Raw genomic sequence first — 18,307 nt, 5'->3', positions numbered from 1 at the left:
AGGTGGGCCGTCTACGCACCTGTCGCTGCAGGCCCACAGTCCACGCCCCCTCCTAAGTTAGCTTCAGAATACACAATGTTATTACAAAGAAAAAGAGACCTATTATACTCTAGAAATGTTGGTCTTACTTAAAAATGCACATCTTTAGTTGTGTTTAGTGTTAAAAAAAATATTATATGGCTCTTACGGAAATATATTTTAAAATATTTGGCTTTTTGGCTCTCTCAGCCAAAAAGGATCCCGACCCCTGTTCTATATGCTCAGTAGAACATATAAAATGTTGGTGTTGTTTACTTGAGTAATATTGCCACCATTCCTCTTACCACGTATCTATTATGTTTGACTGCCATCTACTGGTCACACTTATCTTTACACCATGTACCAAATAAAATTGCTTCGAGGTCGGTGAGCAAAATCAAAAATATTCCGTACGTAAGGTGCACCAGGTTATTAGGAGCACTTGAGTTTTGAGTGCGCCTTATGTCCGGACAATACGGTAGTTAGCAGAAGTCCAAGCTTTGTTTTAAGATGTGTAGCGAAACCTGTTTTTGTCTTTCTTTCTTTTTTTTTTTTTTTTACAACACTATCCTCTGTAAAGTGATGTCAAAGACAATATCAAGTCCATAAGGGATATGTTTTTTCCGCCATGAACTTCTAAAGCGGCTTTTTTCTCTTAAAAACAGTTTGGTGTTTGTTGCTCATTAACAGGCTTTACAAAAACATATTTCTGTTAAAACATTATTTAAAAAGTACATTCTTGCTCCCACAGTGCCAGAGTCTGTCAAGCTCGACCCCGTCCCTGCTGTACCCCCTGCTGATCCCACCGTCACCCCGCCAGCGGTACCCCCAAGCAGTGGCGATGGCAAGCGTGGCCTCTGCGGAGGCCAACTTCAAAGCGCCCCACAGACTCTCCTCCAGCCGCGCCACCCGGCCAGCAGAGAGGTGCCCCCGCGCTTCCGTCAGCAGGAGCACAAGCAGCTGCTGAAGAGGGGTCAGCCACTACCTCCCGGAACCCTGCCTCTCGTCGCTGCTGAGCCTGCAGCAGCAGCTGCCGTACATTGTGACCCCTGTTCAACCAACCTGCCTACAGGTCAGACTAAAAAAATCATGTCGTGTGTTCAATGTCATTGTTTGAAAAGTACAGTAACTGTCTAGACCAGGGCTATTCAACCATTTTTTTCTAGAGGCCACATTACCAAAAAGCTTTGCAGGTCGGGCAGCAGCTATCAATTATTTTGGTTAGGGGTTAATTTGTTGGATTAATCGGGTAATCGAATAAAACACACTTTTTAACCTCAATGCGACATTTAGGGGAAAGTGTTGAAATAAACAATGATTTTCTTTGTTCCTATAAATGCACATAGCATTGAAATTGCAATTTTGTGTTGAATAGTATGGCGGTTTAGCTCGGTTGGTAGAGCGGCCGTGCCAGCAACTTGAGGGTTGCAGGTTCGATTCCCGCCTCCGCCATCCTAGTCAATGCCGTTGTGTCCTTGGGCAAGACACTTTATCCACCTGCTCCCAGTGCCACCCACACTGGTTTAAATGTAACTTAGATATTGGGTTTCACTATGTAAAGTGCTTTGAGTCACTAGAGAAAAGCGCTATATAAATATAATTCACATCTCACATCTCACATATATTAAACTACCAATGACTGTCACACACACATTAGGTGGGGTGAAGTTATTCTCTGCATTCGACCCATCACCCTTGGTACCCACTAGGCCACTGAGTGGGTGTTACTCATATGAACATTTTTAAAAAGTTAAAAAAAAACTTGGTCAACAGCCATACAGGTCACACTGACGGTGGCCGTATAAACAACTTTAACACTGTTACAAATATGCGCCACACTGTGAATCCACACCAAACAAGAATGACAAACACATTTCGGGAGATCATCCGCACCCTAACACAACATAAACACAACAGAACAAATACCAAAAATCCCTTGCAGCACTAACTCTTCCAGGACGCTGCAATATTAACCCCCTCACTACCAAACAATTTCCACCCCCAACCCCAACCCCGCCCACCTCAGCCCCGGCCCCCATCTCCCGAATTCCGAAGTCTCAAGGTTGGCAAGTATGGTTTTGTATACTCTGGACCAGGGGTAGGGAACCTATGGCTCGCGAGCCAGATGTGGCTCTTTAGATGACCGCATCTGGCTCTCGGATAAATCTGAGCTGACATTGTTTGACACGATAAGTAATGAATAATTCCACTTGTAATCACAGTGTTAAAAATAACCTTCAAAATATAAAACATTCTCATGCTTTTTTATGTTTAAGAAGTTGTGTTAATGGTAAGAAGTAATTTATTTATTATTGGTTAGTGTGGGGCTTTCCCTCCTGGGGGTTCTTCAGACCACCAAGCACCGACATGAGAGCCTGTTTCAGGGTTACAATATTGTTTTATTTTTCAATAAGTCTCTCAGTTGCTATCCAGCAATTGTCTTTTTCTCTTTCGTCCTTGCTCGCACTCTGGCTCCAGTTCCAACCCCGTCTCTCCTCCTGGCTGCTGCTTATAACAGAGCGACAGGTGATTAGATAACAAGGCCCAGGTGGGCCATCTACGCACCTGTCGTTGATTTCGAAGCCGGTCCTGGCAACACCCCGCTTCGCTGCAGGCCCGCAGACCACACCCCCTCCACAGTTAGCTTCAGAATAACAATGTTATTCCAAAGAATAAGATACCTATTATACTCTAGAAATGTTGGTCTTACCACATTTAGTTGTGTTCAGTTTAAAAAAAAATAATTATTTGGCTCTTACAGAAATACATTTTAAAATATTTGGCTTTCTTGGCTCTCTCAGCGAAAAAGGTTCCTGACCCCTTCATTGTTTTTGTAGCTGATGTTTTAAGGCATGTTTAAAAAAAATCTAAAATAAAGCACTTTGTGAAAGTCAAAGTATAGTATTTCCCATAGTTGTAGTGGGTATCGGGATTACTTTAGGGAGAGCATGTCACAAATTCCAAGCTGCTGTTTTGAGGCATGTTAAAAAAAATAATGGACTTTGTGACTTCAATGATAAATATGGCAGTGCCATGTTGGCACTTTTTTCCATAACTGGGGTTGAAGTTGTTGTCTTATTTTGGAAAACCTTGTTTTTGATTCATTCATTGAAAATTGTATTAGTAGATTGCACAGTACAGTACATATTCCGTACAATTGACCACTAAATGGTAACACCCCAATACGTTTTTCAACTTGTCCACGTTAATTAATTCATGGTAAAGTTACATTGCTTAATGCATCCAGCGGGGCATCACAACAAAATTAGGTATAATAATGTGTTAATTTCACGACTGTATATATCGGTATCGGTTGATATCGGAATTGGTAATTAAGAGTTGAACAATATGGGAATATTGAATATTGGCAAAAAAGCCATTATCGGACATCTCTACAATTAAGCATACAAAGTCAACCTGTTTTTCCACTCTTATGCTACTTTATACAAATGAAGTTAATGGCAAATGTGTGAATGTAGGTGAATATTTCTTATGATATTCTAACAACCTTGTTTGCTGCTCTTAAATATACAGGATGCTTTCTGGTAATGCTGTATTATTGATGTAGTGATACAATGCAAACATTTCACCACGGCGTCTGTCTTTTTCACTTTTGAATGATCACAAAACCTTTCTGTCATCTTCTCTGGGACCGTTGCTCCCTTTCCACTTTGTCATTGTTTTTCTGAGCCATCTCTTTTTATTGGAACTCCGCTAGTCTCTCTAGGCTCACTGCTCACATATGCGCTGTAACAATACAAAGACTGCGTATTTTACTTATTAAATGCATTATCAGAGCAAGAAATTACAAATTGATGCTTTTTTATAATCAATTTAATCAATAAATTGTTATTTTTATTCTGAGAACCAGCATTCTCTGTAGTGGATATTTGTTTTCTTTTATAAAAATTGCACATTTCAGGAATAAATGGTGTATTTTGCAGTCAACGCTGGGCATTATGAGGTTAAAATGTCAGTTTTTACATGTTTACACCGGACCATTTTTTTCTTCTTCAACGGGGTCCCTCTAATGTTTTATTATATTTAACTGGCGGCAAAAATTTTCCCGTGCTGCCAGTTGAATAGCCCTGGTTTATAACCATCATTTCCCCCTTACCATGAATTGATTAACGTGGACCCCGACTTAAACAAGTTGAAAAACTTATTGGGGTGTTACCATTTAGTGGTCAATTGTACGGAATATGTACTGTACTGTGCAATCTACTAATAAAAGTATCAATCAATCAATCAATCAATCAATACAAGTAAAATGTTTATCTTACTAACTAATTTGGGATATATATACAGTATATATATATATATATATATATATATATATATATATATATATATATACACATATATATATATATGTAAGTGTGGGAAAAATCACAAGACTACTTCATCTCTACAGAACTGTTTCATGAGGGGTTCCCTCAATCATCAGGAGAAATCTCCTGATGATTGAGGGAGCACTATTCTCTGGATAATCCAATCAAGACATATATATATATATATACATATATATATACATATTGCCATATATATATATATATATATATATATATATATATATATATACATATTGCCATATATATATATATATATATATATATATATATATATATATATATATATATATATTGCCATATATGAACTACTGTGTGGAAGTGTGGGGGAACACACATTAGAGTAACATAAAGGCATTGTATCAACTACAAAAAAGAGCTTTAAGGATTATTCATAAAGCAGATTATCTACAACACACTAACATATTATTTATTAATTCTGGTTTATTGAAACTACAGGAACTAGTAAAATTACAGACATTATGTGTTATGTTTAAGGCTACAAGTAAAACATTACTAGCAAATTTGCAAAAAAAATGTGTGTCATCACTTCTGTGAATGAGGAGCATAGAAGAAAAGGTCATTTCAAACATCAGTATTCAAGAACAACTTTAAAACAAATGTGTGCATCAGTGGTGGGGGTTAAAGTATGGAGGTCTCTTTACAATGAGATAAAAGATTGTAGAAATATATTCCAATTGAAAAAAATATATAACAACAGAACAAGTTCATATGGACAGCCGTAAGTGTTTACATTTTGCTTTATATTTATTATTTTACTTTTTTTTGTCTGGATTTGTATTTGTTTTGTATCATCCCGTGAAGTGTATATTACTTTTTTTGTTCTGTTTGTACTTCATAAAGTTTTGCACTTGTTGTTTTTTTGTGTGTATTTTTTTTGCTTGTTTTCATTATATTTGGATGTTTGGTTTGTATTAGAGATTTCCGATAATGGCTTTTTTGCTGATATCCGATATTCCGATATTGTCAAACTATTAATTACCGATTCCGATATCAACCGATACCGATATATACAGTCGTGGAATTAACACATTATTGTGCCTAATTTTGTTGTGTTTAATGCTCCGCTGGATGCATTAAACAATGTAACAAGGTTTTCCAAAATAAATCAACTCAAGTTATGGAAAAAAATGCCAACATGGCACTGCCATATTTATTATTGGAGTCACAAAGTGCATTATTTTTTTAAACATGCCTCAAAACAGCAGCTTGCAATTTGGGACATGCTCTCCCTGAGAGAGCATGAGGAGGTGTAGGTGGGCGGGGTTATGAAGGGCAGGGAGTAGCAGGGGGGTTGTGTATATTATAGCGTCCCTGAAGAGTTAGTGCTGCAAAGGCTTCTGGGTATTTTTTCTGTTGTGTTACGGTGTGGATGTTCTTCCGAAATGTGTTTGTCATTCTTGTTTGGTGTGGGTTCACAGCTTGTCGCATATTTGTAACATTGTTAAAGTTGTTTATGCGGCCACCCTCAGTGTGACCTGTATCGCTGTTGACCAAGTATTCCTTGCATTCACTTGTGTGTGTGACAAGTCATAAATATTATGCGATATGATTCATTGGTTGGCCCGGGAGATTGTCGGGAGGGTCACTGAAATCCGGGAGTCTCACGGGAAAATCGGGAGGGTTGGCAAGTATGACTGGGAGATGCAACTGCTCTGTGCTTCTCCCTACGTCCGTGTAACCACTCTGTACAGCGGTATTTTAAAAAGTCATAAATTGTACTTTTTGAAACCGATACCGATAATTTCAGATATTACATTTTAAAGCATTTATCGGCCGATAATATCAACAGTCCGATATTATCGCACATCTCTAGTTTGTATACTTGTGAATCTGGGCTATCCCATTAAGTAACAATACTTATTATGTTGAAGAGGGCAGGAAATATAAGATTTTCTTCATCATGTTCCTTTTCAAGAATAGGTGTGTAAATATGTGTTTAGTTGCTAAAGTTTCATTGTCTATTGATCAAAAATGCACATCAATGAAAGATTATTATCTGCTTTTGGTGTAAATAGGATCCATGAAGGTTCAAAACCACATAAATACTTTCCAGAAAAAAGCTATTGTCATAAAGTAGACGCTTAGTACTTGGGCTGGGCATTATGGCCTTTTATTAATATCTCGATATTTTTTAGACCATATCACGATACATGATATATCTCGATATTTTGCCTTAGCCTTGAATGAACATATAATCACAGCAGTATGATGATTCTATGTGTCTACATTAAAACATTCTTGTTCATAATGCATTAATATATGCTCATTTTAAACTTTCATGCAAGGAAGGAAATCACAACTAAGTCAGTTCACCAAAAGTGTATTTATTAAACAGTTATTAAGCAGTGGCACAAACATTCATGTCATTTCCAAAACAGAAAGTGCAAGATTGTCAGAGACATTTTAAAACAAGCTATTAATGAGTGCACTTTTGTGCATGATGTCACTAAGATGACATATCAAAACAATACTATATTAAACTGTACTTTTTGTACAGAACACCACTACAATAGTTTAGAACTAATAAAGTGCACTTTTATGCATGATGTCACTCAAAATATTTCAATAACTGTAAAATAAAAATGATCTGCATAATAGGAAATGAAATAGAGTATGTCCTTCACTATGTGGTTGGTTACTGCAGACGTTATCTCCTTTTGCTGTTGACTATTTGTTTCATACAGTGTTGATGTGGAAATGGTTGCTTGGGCATTTTGTTGGTGTGCCACCGAACAGAGATGTTGACATGCGGAGTTTCAAGAACTCCTTTTTCTCTAGCGGGGGACTTTTGAAATTATGCTACACATTAGCAGTACTGCTACTTTTTGTAGCAACGCTTTGCCTCATTCTTGAAATATTACGGGTATCTGTTCGACATATTTCTGCTTAAAGCCAAACCACCGCCAGACGATGGACCCCCTGCTGTTTTTCTTGGGAATTAATTCTTCCTCCATTTGTTACCAGATTCGCACTTTCTATCTCTCGTATTACCACTCGCACCGCTCTTTTAGCACCACTTATAACGTTACCCATGCCGCTACCTCTCAGCTCCGCGACAATATGTGACGTATGTAAGAAGGTGCGCTCGTTTTACGTTTCAGTGAGGAGCGACAACAAAGAGTGAGAAACGTCCGTAGTGTAATGCCCGCAGCTAAAAGCAGCTGCGTGAGAACGCATACTCGAGTATCACGATATAGTCATTTTCTATATCGCACAGAGACAAACCCGCGATATATCGAGTATACTCGATGTATCGCCCAGCCCTACTTAGTGCCTTGTTACACTACTTCTGTTCATACATCCATCGTGCCCATTTCCTGACCTTGACAGGAATTTATTGACAAAGAGACTATATCAAGTTAAAAAAACATCCATAAACAGTGTTTCAGCTTTGAGGCTTGATGTGCTGAACAGTGTGCATGTTTAGTCACCTGTGTGTCCGACTGCTGTTTATTTTCACTCTGTCTGGGTGGGAATTCTAAATAAGAATCAAGGAATCCAGAGGAAGAAAATGGTGTGTAAACACAGCTGGCATAACCGTATGGGTTTGTGTGGGTTTTTCCTTCCGGAGTCACCCAGTGAAGCACATTCTCAGTTATTTTCTGTCGGCTCTGAAGTACCATCTCTTTAAAAGAGAATAAAGAGAAAACGGCTTTACCTCCGCGGCAAAGAGACGTCCGTCCCACATCTTGCTATTCCCTCCTCCTTTTCACTGTCCTCCTCCTACACTTTGCTGACTATTTTACTTTGTTTTGCGGGGGAGGAGAAGGAATAGGGAGCTCGCTAGTTGGCTATGCACCTCAGTGGGGCCGAGCTTGGCATCACTAGAAAGGCGAAGGAAAAGAAAGACCGGTGGAGGGAGCGAGCGTGGCAGAGGTCCAGTGCTGTGGGCTGGAGTGACTCATGGCTTACGGTAAAAGCTACTGCCTCTCTCCTCCCCTCTTCGGCCCGCCTGCGTTTCTCCTTTCACTCTCCGTGTTGTCAGAAGTGACCGGTTGTACGAGGACACGTAGAGGAGGCGCAACCACTAATTTGTGTACTTCTTGATGTGTATATCTACTAGTGGAGTTCCCATTCTTTTGCTGTTTTCATCAAGAGGAGAAAAATCTAATTGAAAAAGTGTGCTACAACAGATCTGGGAGTGTTTATTCTGCTGAACCAAAATCCAGTTCTTTGTTGTCCTCCTCATCTTTCATGCACATTCTGTTTTTTTGCAGTGATGTGTCCCAGAATGCAACACAGGCCTCGTGTGTTACGCATTTTATTGTATTTGGCCAGATTCTCCACAAGCAATTGGACAGTGTTTCCTTGTAGAGTATCTGAGGTTGTTTATTTACAAAACTCAAAACCAGTGAAGTTGGTACGTTGTGTAATTCGTAAATAAAAACAGAATACAATGAAATACAAAAACCTTTTCAACTTATATTCAATTTAATCAATCAATCAATCAATGTTTATTTATATAGACCTAAATCACAAATGTCTCAAAGGACTGTACAAACCATTACGACTACGACATCCTCGGAAGAACCCACAAAAGGGCAAGGAAAACTCACACCCAGTTTTTGACATCTTATTTGTCCAGCTTCCTACTCGTTTTTATACATTTTGCAAGAAATACATTGACGGCCAGCTCCGTAGCTTGCTAACTTGTGCATGCTAGCTTTCTGAGACTCTTATTTTGTTAGCGGATGAAGCAGGGCTTTTATTGTGAAGACAGCAACTGTGCAGTCGGTCTTTAGAGTTTTGACAGCAGGTACAGCGCGAGAGTGTTGAAATAAAAAGTGTTTCTCGCCCTCCTCTCGGTCATATTTTCTTAATAATGATCTGGCAGCAGCCAGCGTCATCTCACAAGCCGTGCCGTGGATGTCAAATCAAGTGACGAAAGTGACGTTGTAGTAAAGATTGATGATTACAAATTTTTAGGTTTATTTTTTTAATGCTTGGTTTGCGATCGACTGACACACCCTCCAAGATCGACCGGTAGCTCGCGATCGATGTAATGGGCATCCCTGCTCTGGAGCGACTTATGTGTGAAATTATTAACACATGACAGTAAAATATCAAATAATATTATTTATCTCATTCATATAAGAAACTAGGCGTATATCAGCAATCGTCACACACACACGTCAACCGATAAAAATTTGTCGGAGGCGGGTAATGGCAGAAGTACATTCAATCAATGTTTATTTATATAGCCCTAAATCACAAATGTCTCAAAGGACTGTACAAACCACTACGACTACGACATCCTCGGAAGAAACCACAAAAGGGCAAGGAAAACTCACACCCAGTAGGCAAGGAGAATTCACATCCAGTGGGACGCCAGTGACAATGCTGACTATGAGAAACCTTGGAGAGGACCTCAGAAGTGGGCAACCCCCCGCCCCCTCTAGGGGACCGAAAGCAATGGATGTCGAGCGGGTCTAACATGATACTGTGAAAGTTCAATCCATAGTGGCTCCAACAGAGCCGCGAGAGTTCAGTTCAAAGTGGATCCAAGACAGCATCGAGAGTCCCGTCCACAGGAAACCATCTCAAGCGGAGGCGGATCAGCAGCGTAGAGATGTCCCCAATCGATACACAGGCGAGCGGTCCATCCTGGGTCCCGACGAGCGGTCCATCCTGGATCTCGACTCTGGACAGCCAGTACTTCATCCATGGTCATCGGACCGGACCCCCTCCACATAGGAGAAAAAAGAAAAGAAGCGGCAGATCAACTGGTCTAAAAAGGAGGTCTATTTAAAGGCTAGAGTATACAGATGAGTTTTAAGGTGAGACTTAAATGCTTCTACTGAGGTAGCATCTCGAACTGTTACCGGGAGGGCATTCCAGAGTACTGGAGCCCGAACGGAAAACACTCTATAGCCCGCAGACTTTTTTTTGGGGCTTTAGGAATCACTAATAAGCTGCAGTCTTTTGAACGCAAATTTCTTGCCGGGACATATGGTACAATACAATCGGCAAGATAGGATGGAGCTAGACCGTGTAGTATTTTATACGTAAGTAGTAAAACCTTAAAGTCACATCTTAAGTGCACAGGAAGCCAGTGCAGGTGAGCCAGTACAGGCGTAATGTGATCAAACTTTCTTGTTCTTGTCAAAAGTCTAGCAGCCGCATTTTGTACCAACTGTAATCTTTTAATGCTAGACATGGGGAGACCCGAAAATAATACGTTACAGTAATCGAGGCGAGACGTAACAAAAGCATTGATAATGATCTCGACGTCTTTAGTGGACAAAATGGAGCGAATTTTAGCGATATTACGGAGATGAAAGAAGGCCGTTTTAGTAACGCTTTCAATGTGTGACTCAAAGGAGCAAGTTGGGTCGAAGATAATACCCAGATTTTTTACCGAGTCACCTTGTTTTATTATTTGGTTGTCAAATGTTAAAGTTGTATTATTAAATAGAGGTCGGTGTCTAGCAGGACCGATAATCAGCAAAGACTGCAAAGACAAGATATTTAATGTTGGAACTGTGAAACTTTTTTTTTTTTTTCTGCAAATAATCATTAATTTAGAATTTAGTGGCAGCAACACATTGCAGGGGCATTGTTACCACTGTGTTACATGGCCTTTCCTTATAACAACACTCAGTAAATGTTTGGAAACTGAGGAGACCATGTTTAAAATCTTTTCAGGTGGAATTATTTCCCATTCTTGCTTGATGTAGAGCTTAAGTTGTTCAACAGTCCGGGGTCTCGGTTGTGGTATTTTAGGCTTCATAATGCACCACACATTTTCAATGGGAGACAAGTCTGGACTACGGGCAGGCCAGTCTAGTACCCGCACTCTTTTACTCTGAAGCCACGCTGTTGTGACACGTGGCTTGGCATTGTCTTGCTGAAATAAGCAGGGGCGTCCATGATAACGTTGCTTGGATGGTAATATATATTGCTCCAAAACCTGTATGTAGTTTGTAATTCCTTCAAAATAGCCACCCTTTGATCTTTTTTGCGCACTCTTGGCATTCTCTCGATGAGCTACAAGAGGTAGTCACCTGAAATGGTTTTCACTTCACAGGTGTGCTTAAAGCTCATCGAGAGAATGCCAAGAGTGTGCAAAGCAGTAATCAGAGCCGATTTAGTGTTGTTTTGATATGTCATCTTGGTGACATCATTCACAAAAGTGCACTTATAGCTTGTTTTAAAATGTCTCTGACAATCTTGCACTTTCTGTTTTGAAATGACATGAATGTTTGTGCCACTGCTTAGTAACTGTTTAATAAATACAGTTTTGGTAAATTGACTTAGTTTTGATTTCCCACTCTGCATGAAAGTTAAAAAAATAAGCATATATTAATGCAGTATGAAGAAGAATGTTTTAATGTAGACACATAGAATCATCATACTGCTGTGATTATATGCATCAAGTGTTCATTCAAGGCTAAGGCAAAATATGGAGATATATATCGTGTATCGTGACATGGCCTAAAAATATCAAGATATTAAAAAAAGGCCATATCGCCCAGCCCTACCTATAGCCACGTATTTTGTCCACGATCTTAGCGGTCCTCCTGTGCGACCCATTTACAAACCGTTACCAAAACAATACAGTTTGTGGGAATACACCCCTCATCTGTTAAATTCATTCTCTCCTCTTTGGCCTCATCTACCCTCACCATCCAAAAAATATTTGCATCCCAAAAAATTATTGTAACCCAAAAATATTTGTAGCCACCCAAAGAATTTGCAACCCCAAAAATATTTGCAACTAAGAAAAAAAAAATAGTTGCAACCAATAAAAATATTTGTTTAATTCATTGTGCAGTCACAAGCTGGCTCTTTTGAAAAGTAAGGCTGATTATCACAAGCCAGTACACAGCATCGGCCTGCTTGCTCGTTAAAAGGGAATACTGACAAAAATGGGAAGCCTGTGCACGGGATAGACTTGATGTGCTCAGCTGATGATGCATTGAAAGTGTGTTAGGGATTCCCTTTTAGAGCTTGTGTGATTTGATTAAACATCAACTCTCCTTTGAGCGCAAATCCCCGGTGTTTTATTTCCTTCCATCACATTTTCTGCTCCATAAGCGTTCATGCACCTCCGCCTCCGTTGTTACTAACATCACAGCCTGCATGTAGCTAGCCTGAGGCAGCTGGGATTAGTCCGCACTACATGTGTGTCTGTCAGCAATGTATTTCCCATTATTTAACGCTCTCCCTGTGTTGCCGTTCCCTCTGGCATGCATGCGGTATCCCAAGGCTCTTTCATGGCAAGGAGGCATGTGAGAGGGAGCTATTTAAAGACTGGCATGTTTGGAGAAAGCCCTTGACCTGGTTTATCCTTTCAGGGTAGGAGGAGGGGCTAAGTGGAAAACATGACAACATGCATGTGAACTTTAGAAAATGCAACCCTGCTGCGTCCCACTGGCAGCCTTTCAAAAATCAATCAATTTAGTTGTTTAGCGATTAGTCAGAAATGATGCTTAATGCTTGCAGCATTATACTGCTGAATGGGATGTGTTGTGTTCTCATAAGAGTTTTATATGGCAGCTTTTACGGAGATGCTCGTTTCTCTCCCCATTGTTAGGTCTCTTTTGAATTTTAGGGGATTTCCTAATACACTTGATGAAAACTACGATGTCTGTAGGGGCGTGTTTGTGTTTGTCAGAGGGCTTGTTCTTCTGGTTGGCAGCGTGCACTGTCAGCCCTGAACCATCCGGTCTCCGTTGTCCCTAGGGGACTTCATTAAGCCTGGATCAGTCCAGCTGAGGCCCCCTACCACATCCCTGCCAGATTACTTCCTCCTTCCATCACTCAACAAGCATCTCTCTGACTTCATTTTCTGCCATCGCTGTCTTTTCCTATCGATCTGTCTTGACCACAAGCCCACATACACTGTAGTAAATGTCCAATATTCTACAGTTTTTCATTTATTTTATGGGTTATGATAGCATTGTTAATTGTTTGCATTGATGCAAAAATTTAGACTATGGCTGGGCGATATGGCCTTTTATTAATATCTGTATTTTTAGGCCATGTCGCGATACACGACATATATTTCGATATTTTGCATTAGCCTTGAATGAACACTTGATGCATATAATCACAGCAGTATGATGATTCTATGTGTCTACATCAAAACATTCTTGTTCATACTTTATTAATATATGCTCATTTTAAACTTTCATGCTTTGGATGGTGAGGGTAGATGAGGCCAAAGAGGAGAGAATGAATTTAACAGATGAGGGGTGTATTCCCACAAACTGTATTGTTTTGGTAACGGTTTGTAAATGGGTCGCACAGGAGGACCGCTAAGATCGTGGACAAAATACGTGGCTATAGGTAGGGCTGAGCGATATGGCCTTTTTTTAATATGTCGATATTTTTAGGGCATGTCACGATACACGATATATATCTCCATATTTTGCCTTAGCCTTGAATGAAAACTTGATGCATATAATCACAGCAGTATGATGATTCTATGTGTCTACATCAAAACATTCTTGTTCATACTTTATTAATATATGCTCATTTTAAACTTTCATGCAGAGAGGGAAATCACAACTAAGTCAATTTACCAAAACTGTATTTATTAAACATTTATTAAGCAGTGGCACAAATGTTGATGTAAATTCCAAAACAGAAAGTGCAAGATTGTAAGAGACATTTGAAAACAAGCTGTGAGTGCACTTTTGTGCATGATGTCACTAAGATGACATATCAAAACAACACTAAATTAAAGTGCACTTTTTGTATACAGTAGAACACCACTACAATAGTTTAAAACATATAAAGTGCACTTTTGTGCATGATGTCACACAAGATGTTTCAATAAATATCAAATAAAAATGAGCTGCATAATAGGAAACCAAATACTGTATGTCCTTCACTATGTTGTAGGTTTCTGCAGACGTTATCTCCTTCTGTTGTTGACTATTTTTTTTCATACAATGTTGACCTTGAAATGGTTGTTTTTACATTTTGTTGGTGTGGCACCGGCCGGAGATGTTGACATGTGGAGTTTCAAGCGCTATTCATTCTCTAGCGGGTGACTTTTCAAATGGTGCTACACATTAGAGGTGCTGCTACTTTTTGAAACATCTTCCCGCTTGAAGCCAAACCACCGCCAGACGATGGACTTCCTGCTGTTTTTCTTTGGAATTAATGATTCCTTCATTTGTTACCACACCGCTAGCATCAAAGCTAACTTTACCATGTCGCTACTGGTCTGCTCCGCAAGGGCGTATGACGTTGCGACAGTATGTGACGTATGTAAGAAGGTGCACTTGTTTTATGTCTCTGTGGAGACAGACAAGAAAGAGTGAGAAGAGCCTGTGGTGTAATGCCCGCAGCTAAAAGCAACTGTGTGAGAACGTATACTCCAATATCACGATATAGTCATTTTCTATAACGCACAGATATATCACCAAGCCCTAATTTAGAGTATTTTAAATTGAGTAAGTACTACTGGGAACATGCTGATTTGTGTATCTTTAGCATTTCATGCTAATAAGCTGTGTCTGTTCACTCCTGGCACCAACAGTTTGTTTCTCCAATAAGCCCTACTATACACATTATCCACTTTTTACATAAAGTTGTGATCAAAAGTTTACATACACTTGTGAAAACACAGCTACATTTTTGTTTCTTCTGACATCACATGGACAAAGATAAGACATTGTGGAGGAAAGTTCTGTGGTCAGATGTAACACAAATTGAGCTGTTTGGCCACAATACCCAGCAATATGTTTGGAGGAGAGAAGGTAAAGCCTTTAATCCCAGGAACACCATCCTACAGTCAAGCATGGTGGTGGTGGTAGTATTAGGCTCTGTGCCTGTTTTGCTGCTAATGAAACCGGTGCTTTATTAGAGAGTACTGTAAATGGGACAATGAAAAAGGAGGGTTACCTCCAAATTCTTCAGGACAACCTAAAATCATCAGCCCAGAGGTTGGGTCTTGGGCTCAGTTTGGTGTTCCGACTGGACAATGACCTCAAACACATGTCAAAAGTGGTAAAGGCATGGCTAAATCAGGCTAGAATGAAGGTTTTAGAATGGCCTTCCCAAAGTCCTGACTTAAACTTGTGGACAATGCTGAAGAAACAAGTCAATGTAAAAAAACAACAAATTAGCTGAACTGCACCAATTGTGTCAAAAGGATAGTCAAAAACTCAAGCAGAAGCTTGTGGATGGCTACCAAAAGAGCCTTATTGCAGTGAAACTTGCCAAGGGACATGTAAGCAAATATTAACATTGTTGTATGTATACTTTTGACCCAGCACGTTTGCTCACATTTTCATAAAAGAACCAAACTTTATGAATGTTTTTTGTGACCAACCATATGTGCTCCAATCACTCTATCACAAAAAAATAAGTTGTAGAAATGATTGGAAACTCAAGACAGCCATGACATGCGGTTCAGCTCGGTTGGTAGAGTGGCCGTTCCAGCAACTTGAGGGTTCCAGGTTCGATCCCCGCTTCTGCCATCCTAGTTACTGCCGTTGTGTCCTTGGGCAAGACACTTTACCAACCTGCTCCCAGTGCCACCCACACTGGTTTAAATGTAACTTAGATAATCGGTTTCACTATATAAAGTGCTTTGAGTCACTAGAGAAAAGCGCTATATAAATATAATTAACCTCACTTCTTTACAAGTGTATGTAAACATATGAGCACGACTGTATATACGTACTTTAACTCTGCTCCTGTGCAACATGGAGTGGGACAGAAGGACACAAACGTCAAACACTAGCATACAATAACTATTTCAGCCATGGTTGTGCTAGGTTCGCCAATTCGACTGATGGATAGTTGGCAGAGCTCCTAGATCAGGGGTCTGCAACCTGCGGCACTTTCCTGCCTCCTTAGTGGCTCCCTGGAGCTTTTAAAAAATGTATGAAAATAGAAAAAAATGGGGAAAAATATATTTTTGTTTTAATAGGGTTTTTCGAGGAGGACAGTCCCACTATTTATATTAAACATACTTTTCTGATGAGAGTATTTGGCGAGTGCCGTTTTGTCCTACTAATTTTGGCAGTCCTTGAACTCACCAGAGTTTGTTTACATGTACAATTTTCTTGTTTTATGCCGCTCTTTATTTGTCTTATTTTGTCCACCAAACTATTTATGCTGTGTGTGAATGCACAAATGTGAGCTTTGTTGATGTTTTTGACTTGTGTGGAGTGCTAATCAGGCATATGTGGTCAGTGCATGACTTCAAGTGAACCAATGCTAACATGCTATGTAAGATGGCTTTATGTACATGTTGCATCATTATGCCTCACTTGCAGGTATATTTGAGCTCATTTAATTTCCTACGTCCTCTGTGTATTTAATTTATATCTGCATTTCTCGTGACATATTATCGGTACGTAATATTGGCTGCATTTCTGATAGTTGTATGTGTACCATGTTGTTCCAGACCACAGCAAACATTACCCAGCTTGCATATGTTTTTATAAATCCATTCGGAGAAGACAGCCCGCCATTTTCTTTAATTTGGCCATTCTAAGCCAGTAATATCTAAATATTATCTCACCCTCTAAGAAGCCTCTGGTTTACTAATGTTTTCCAATTTTGTAAAAATGGTTACGATGAATATTATATTTCAACATTTCTGTCAACCAAGATTTTGTCAGCCTGCGACACAGTCATTTTGATAGTAGGCTAATATAGCTAATACAGACACTTACGTCATGTGTTGCCTTCATTATAACAATTATATACGGCTTTTCATTTTTTGCGGCACCAGACAGATTTTTTTTGTTGTATTTTTCAATCCAATCCAATCCACTTTATTTATATAGCACATTTAAACAACAATAACGTTTCCAAAGTGCTGCACAGCCATGTTAAAAACAATATTATGCTCCACCAATGACTGAATAAAACAAAAAATGAATAAAAATAAAAACAATATAAAAACAAATATGATTAAAAACTATTTTAAAGGGTAAAATCAATTAAAACAGTAAAATAAAAATAAAAGTGTATAAAAAACACAGAGGACAACAGAGGACAGAGGACCACACAACTCACGTAGTGTTAAAAAGCCAAAGAATAAAAGTGGGTCTTAAAACGAGACTTAAAACACTCCGCTGTGGAAGCAGTTCGAACATGGAGGGGCAGAGTGTTCCAGAGCTTAGGGCCGACCACAGAGAAGGTCCTGTCTCCCCTGGTCTTAAGTCTGGTCTTGGGCACCACGAGCTGGAACTGGCTCTCGGACCTCAGAGCGCGCGCAGGAATGTAAATTTGGATAAGGTCTCGAGATATATTGAGGTGCCAGTCCATGTAAAGATTTAAAAACAAACAGCAATGTTTTAAAATCAATTCTAAAATGAACAGGGAGCCAGTGCAAACTCTGAAGAATTGGGTTTATATGCTGGCGTTTTTGGTCCAATATGTCTCTTTCATGTCTTATTGTGGCGGTCCGCTCCCTGTACGATCAGTGCCAGAGCTTGGTTCGCATTGCCGGCAGTAAGTCGAACACATTTCCAGTGAGGGTTGGACTCCGCCAAGGCTGTCCTTTGTCACCGATTCTGTTCATAACTTTTATGGACAGAATTTCTAGGCGCAGTCAAGGCGTTGAGGGGTTCCGGTTTGGTGACCGCAGGATTAGGTCTCTGCTTTTTGCAGATGATGTGGTCCTGATGGCTTCATCTGACCGGGATCTTCAGCTCTCGCTGGATCGGTTCGCAGCCGAGTGTGAAGCGACCGGAATGATAATCAGCACCTCCAAGTCCGAGTCCATGGTTCTCGCCCGGAAAAGGGTGGAGTGCCATCTCCGGGTTGAGGAGGAGACCCTGCCCCAAGTGGAGGAGTTCAAGTACCTAGGAGTCTTGTTCACGAGTGAGGGAAGAGTGGATGGTGAGATCGACAGGCGGATCGGTGCGGCGTCTTCAGTAATGCGGACGTTGTACCGATCCGTTGCGGTGAAGAAGGAGCTGAGCCGGAAGGCAAAGCTCTCA

The 18,307-nt window shown here is 39.9% G+C and overlaps 1 protein-coding gene across 4 annotated transcripts in view; it reads left to right on the top strand.

Annotated features, from left to right (window-relative positions):
• The window catches only part of tnrc6c1 (trinucleotide repeat containing adaptor 6C1), a 121,331-nt gene that overhangs the window by 53,283 nt on the left and 49,741 nt on the right, over positions 1-18,307 (top strand). For all 4 annotated transcript variants that reach the window (XR_009803915.1, XR_009803916.1, XM_061885035.1 and 1 more), the window contains exon 4: positions 770-1,090. Coding sequence is in view for 2 of the 4 variants with exons in the window: in XM_061885035.1 (XP_061741019.1) it covers positions 770-1,090 (321 nt within the window). In the remaining 2 variants the exon portion in view is untranslated. The remainder of the gene's footprint in view (positions 1-769; positions 1,091-18,307) is intronic.

Source organism: Nerophis ophidion, linkage group LG23 (genome assembly GCF_033978795.1).
Source record: "Nerophis ophidion isolate RoL-2023_Sa linkage group LG23, RoL_Noph_v1.0, whole genome shotgun sequence".
Classification (NCBI taxonomy): Eukaryota; Metazoa; Chordata; class Actinopteri; order Syngnathiformes; family Syngnathidae; genus Nerophis; species Nerophis ophidion.
The sequence above is the reverse complement of the archived record's forward strand: the minus strand, read 5'-3'. Positions and strand labels throughout refer to the sequence as shown.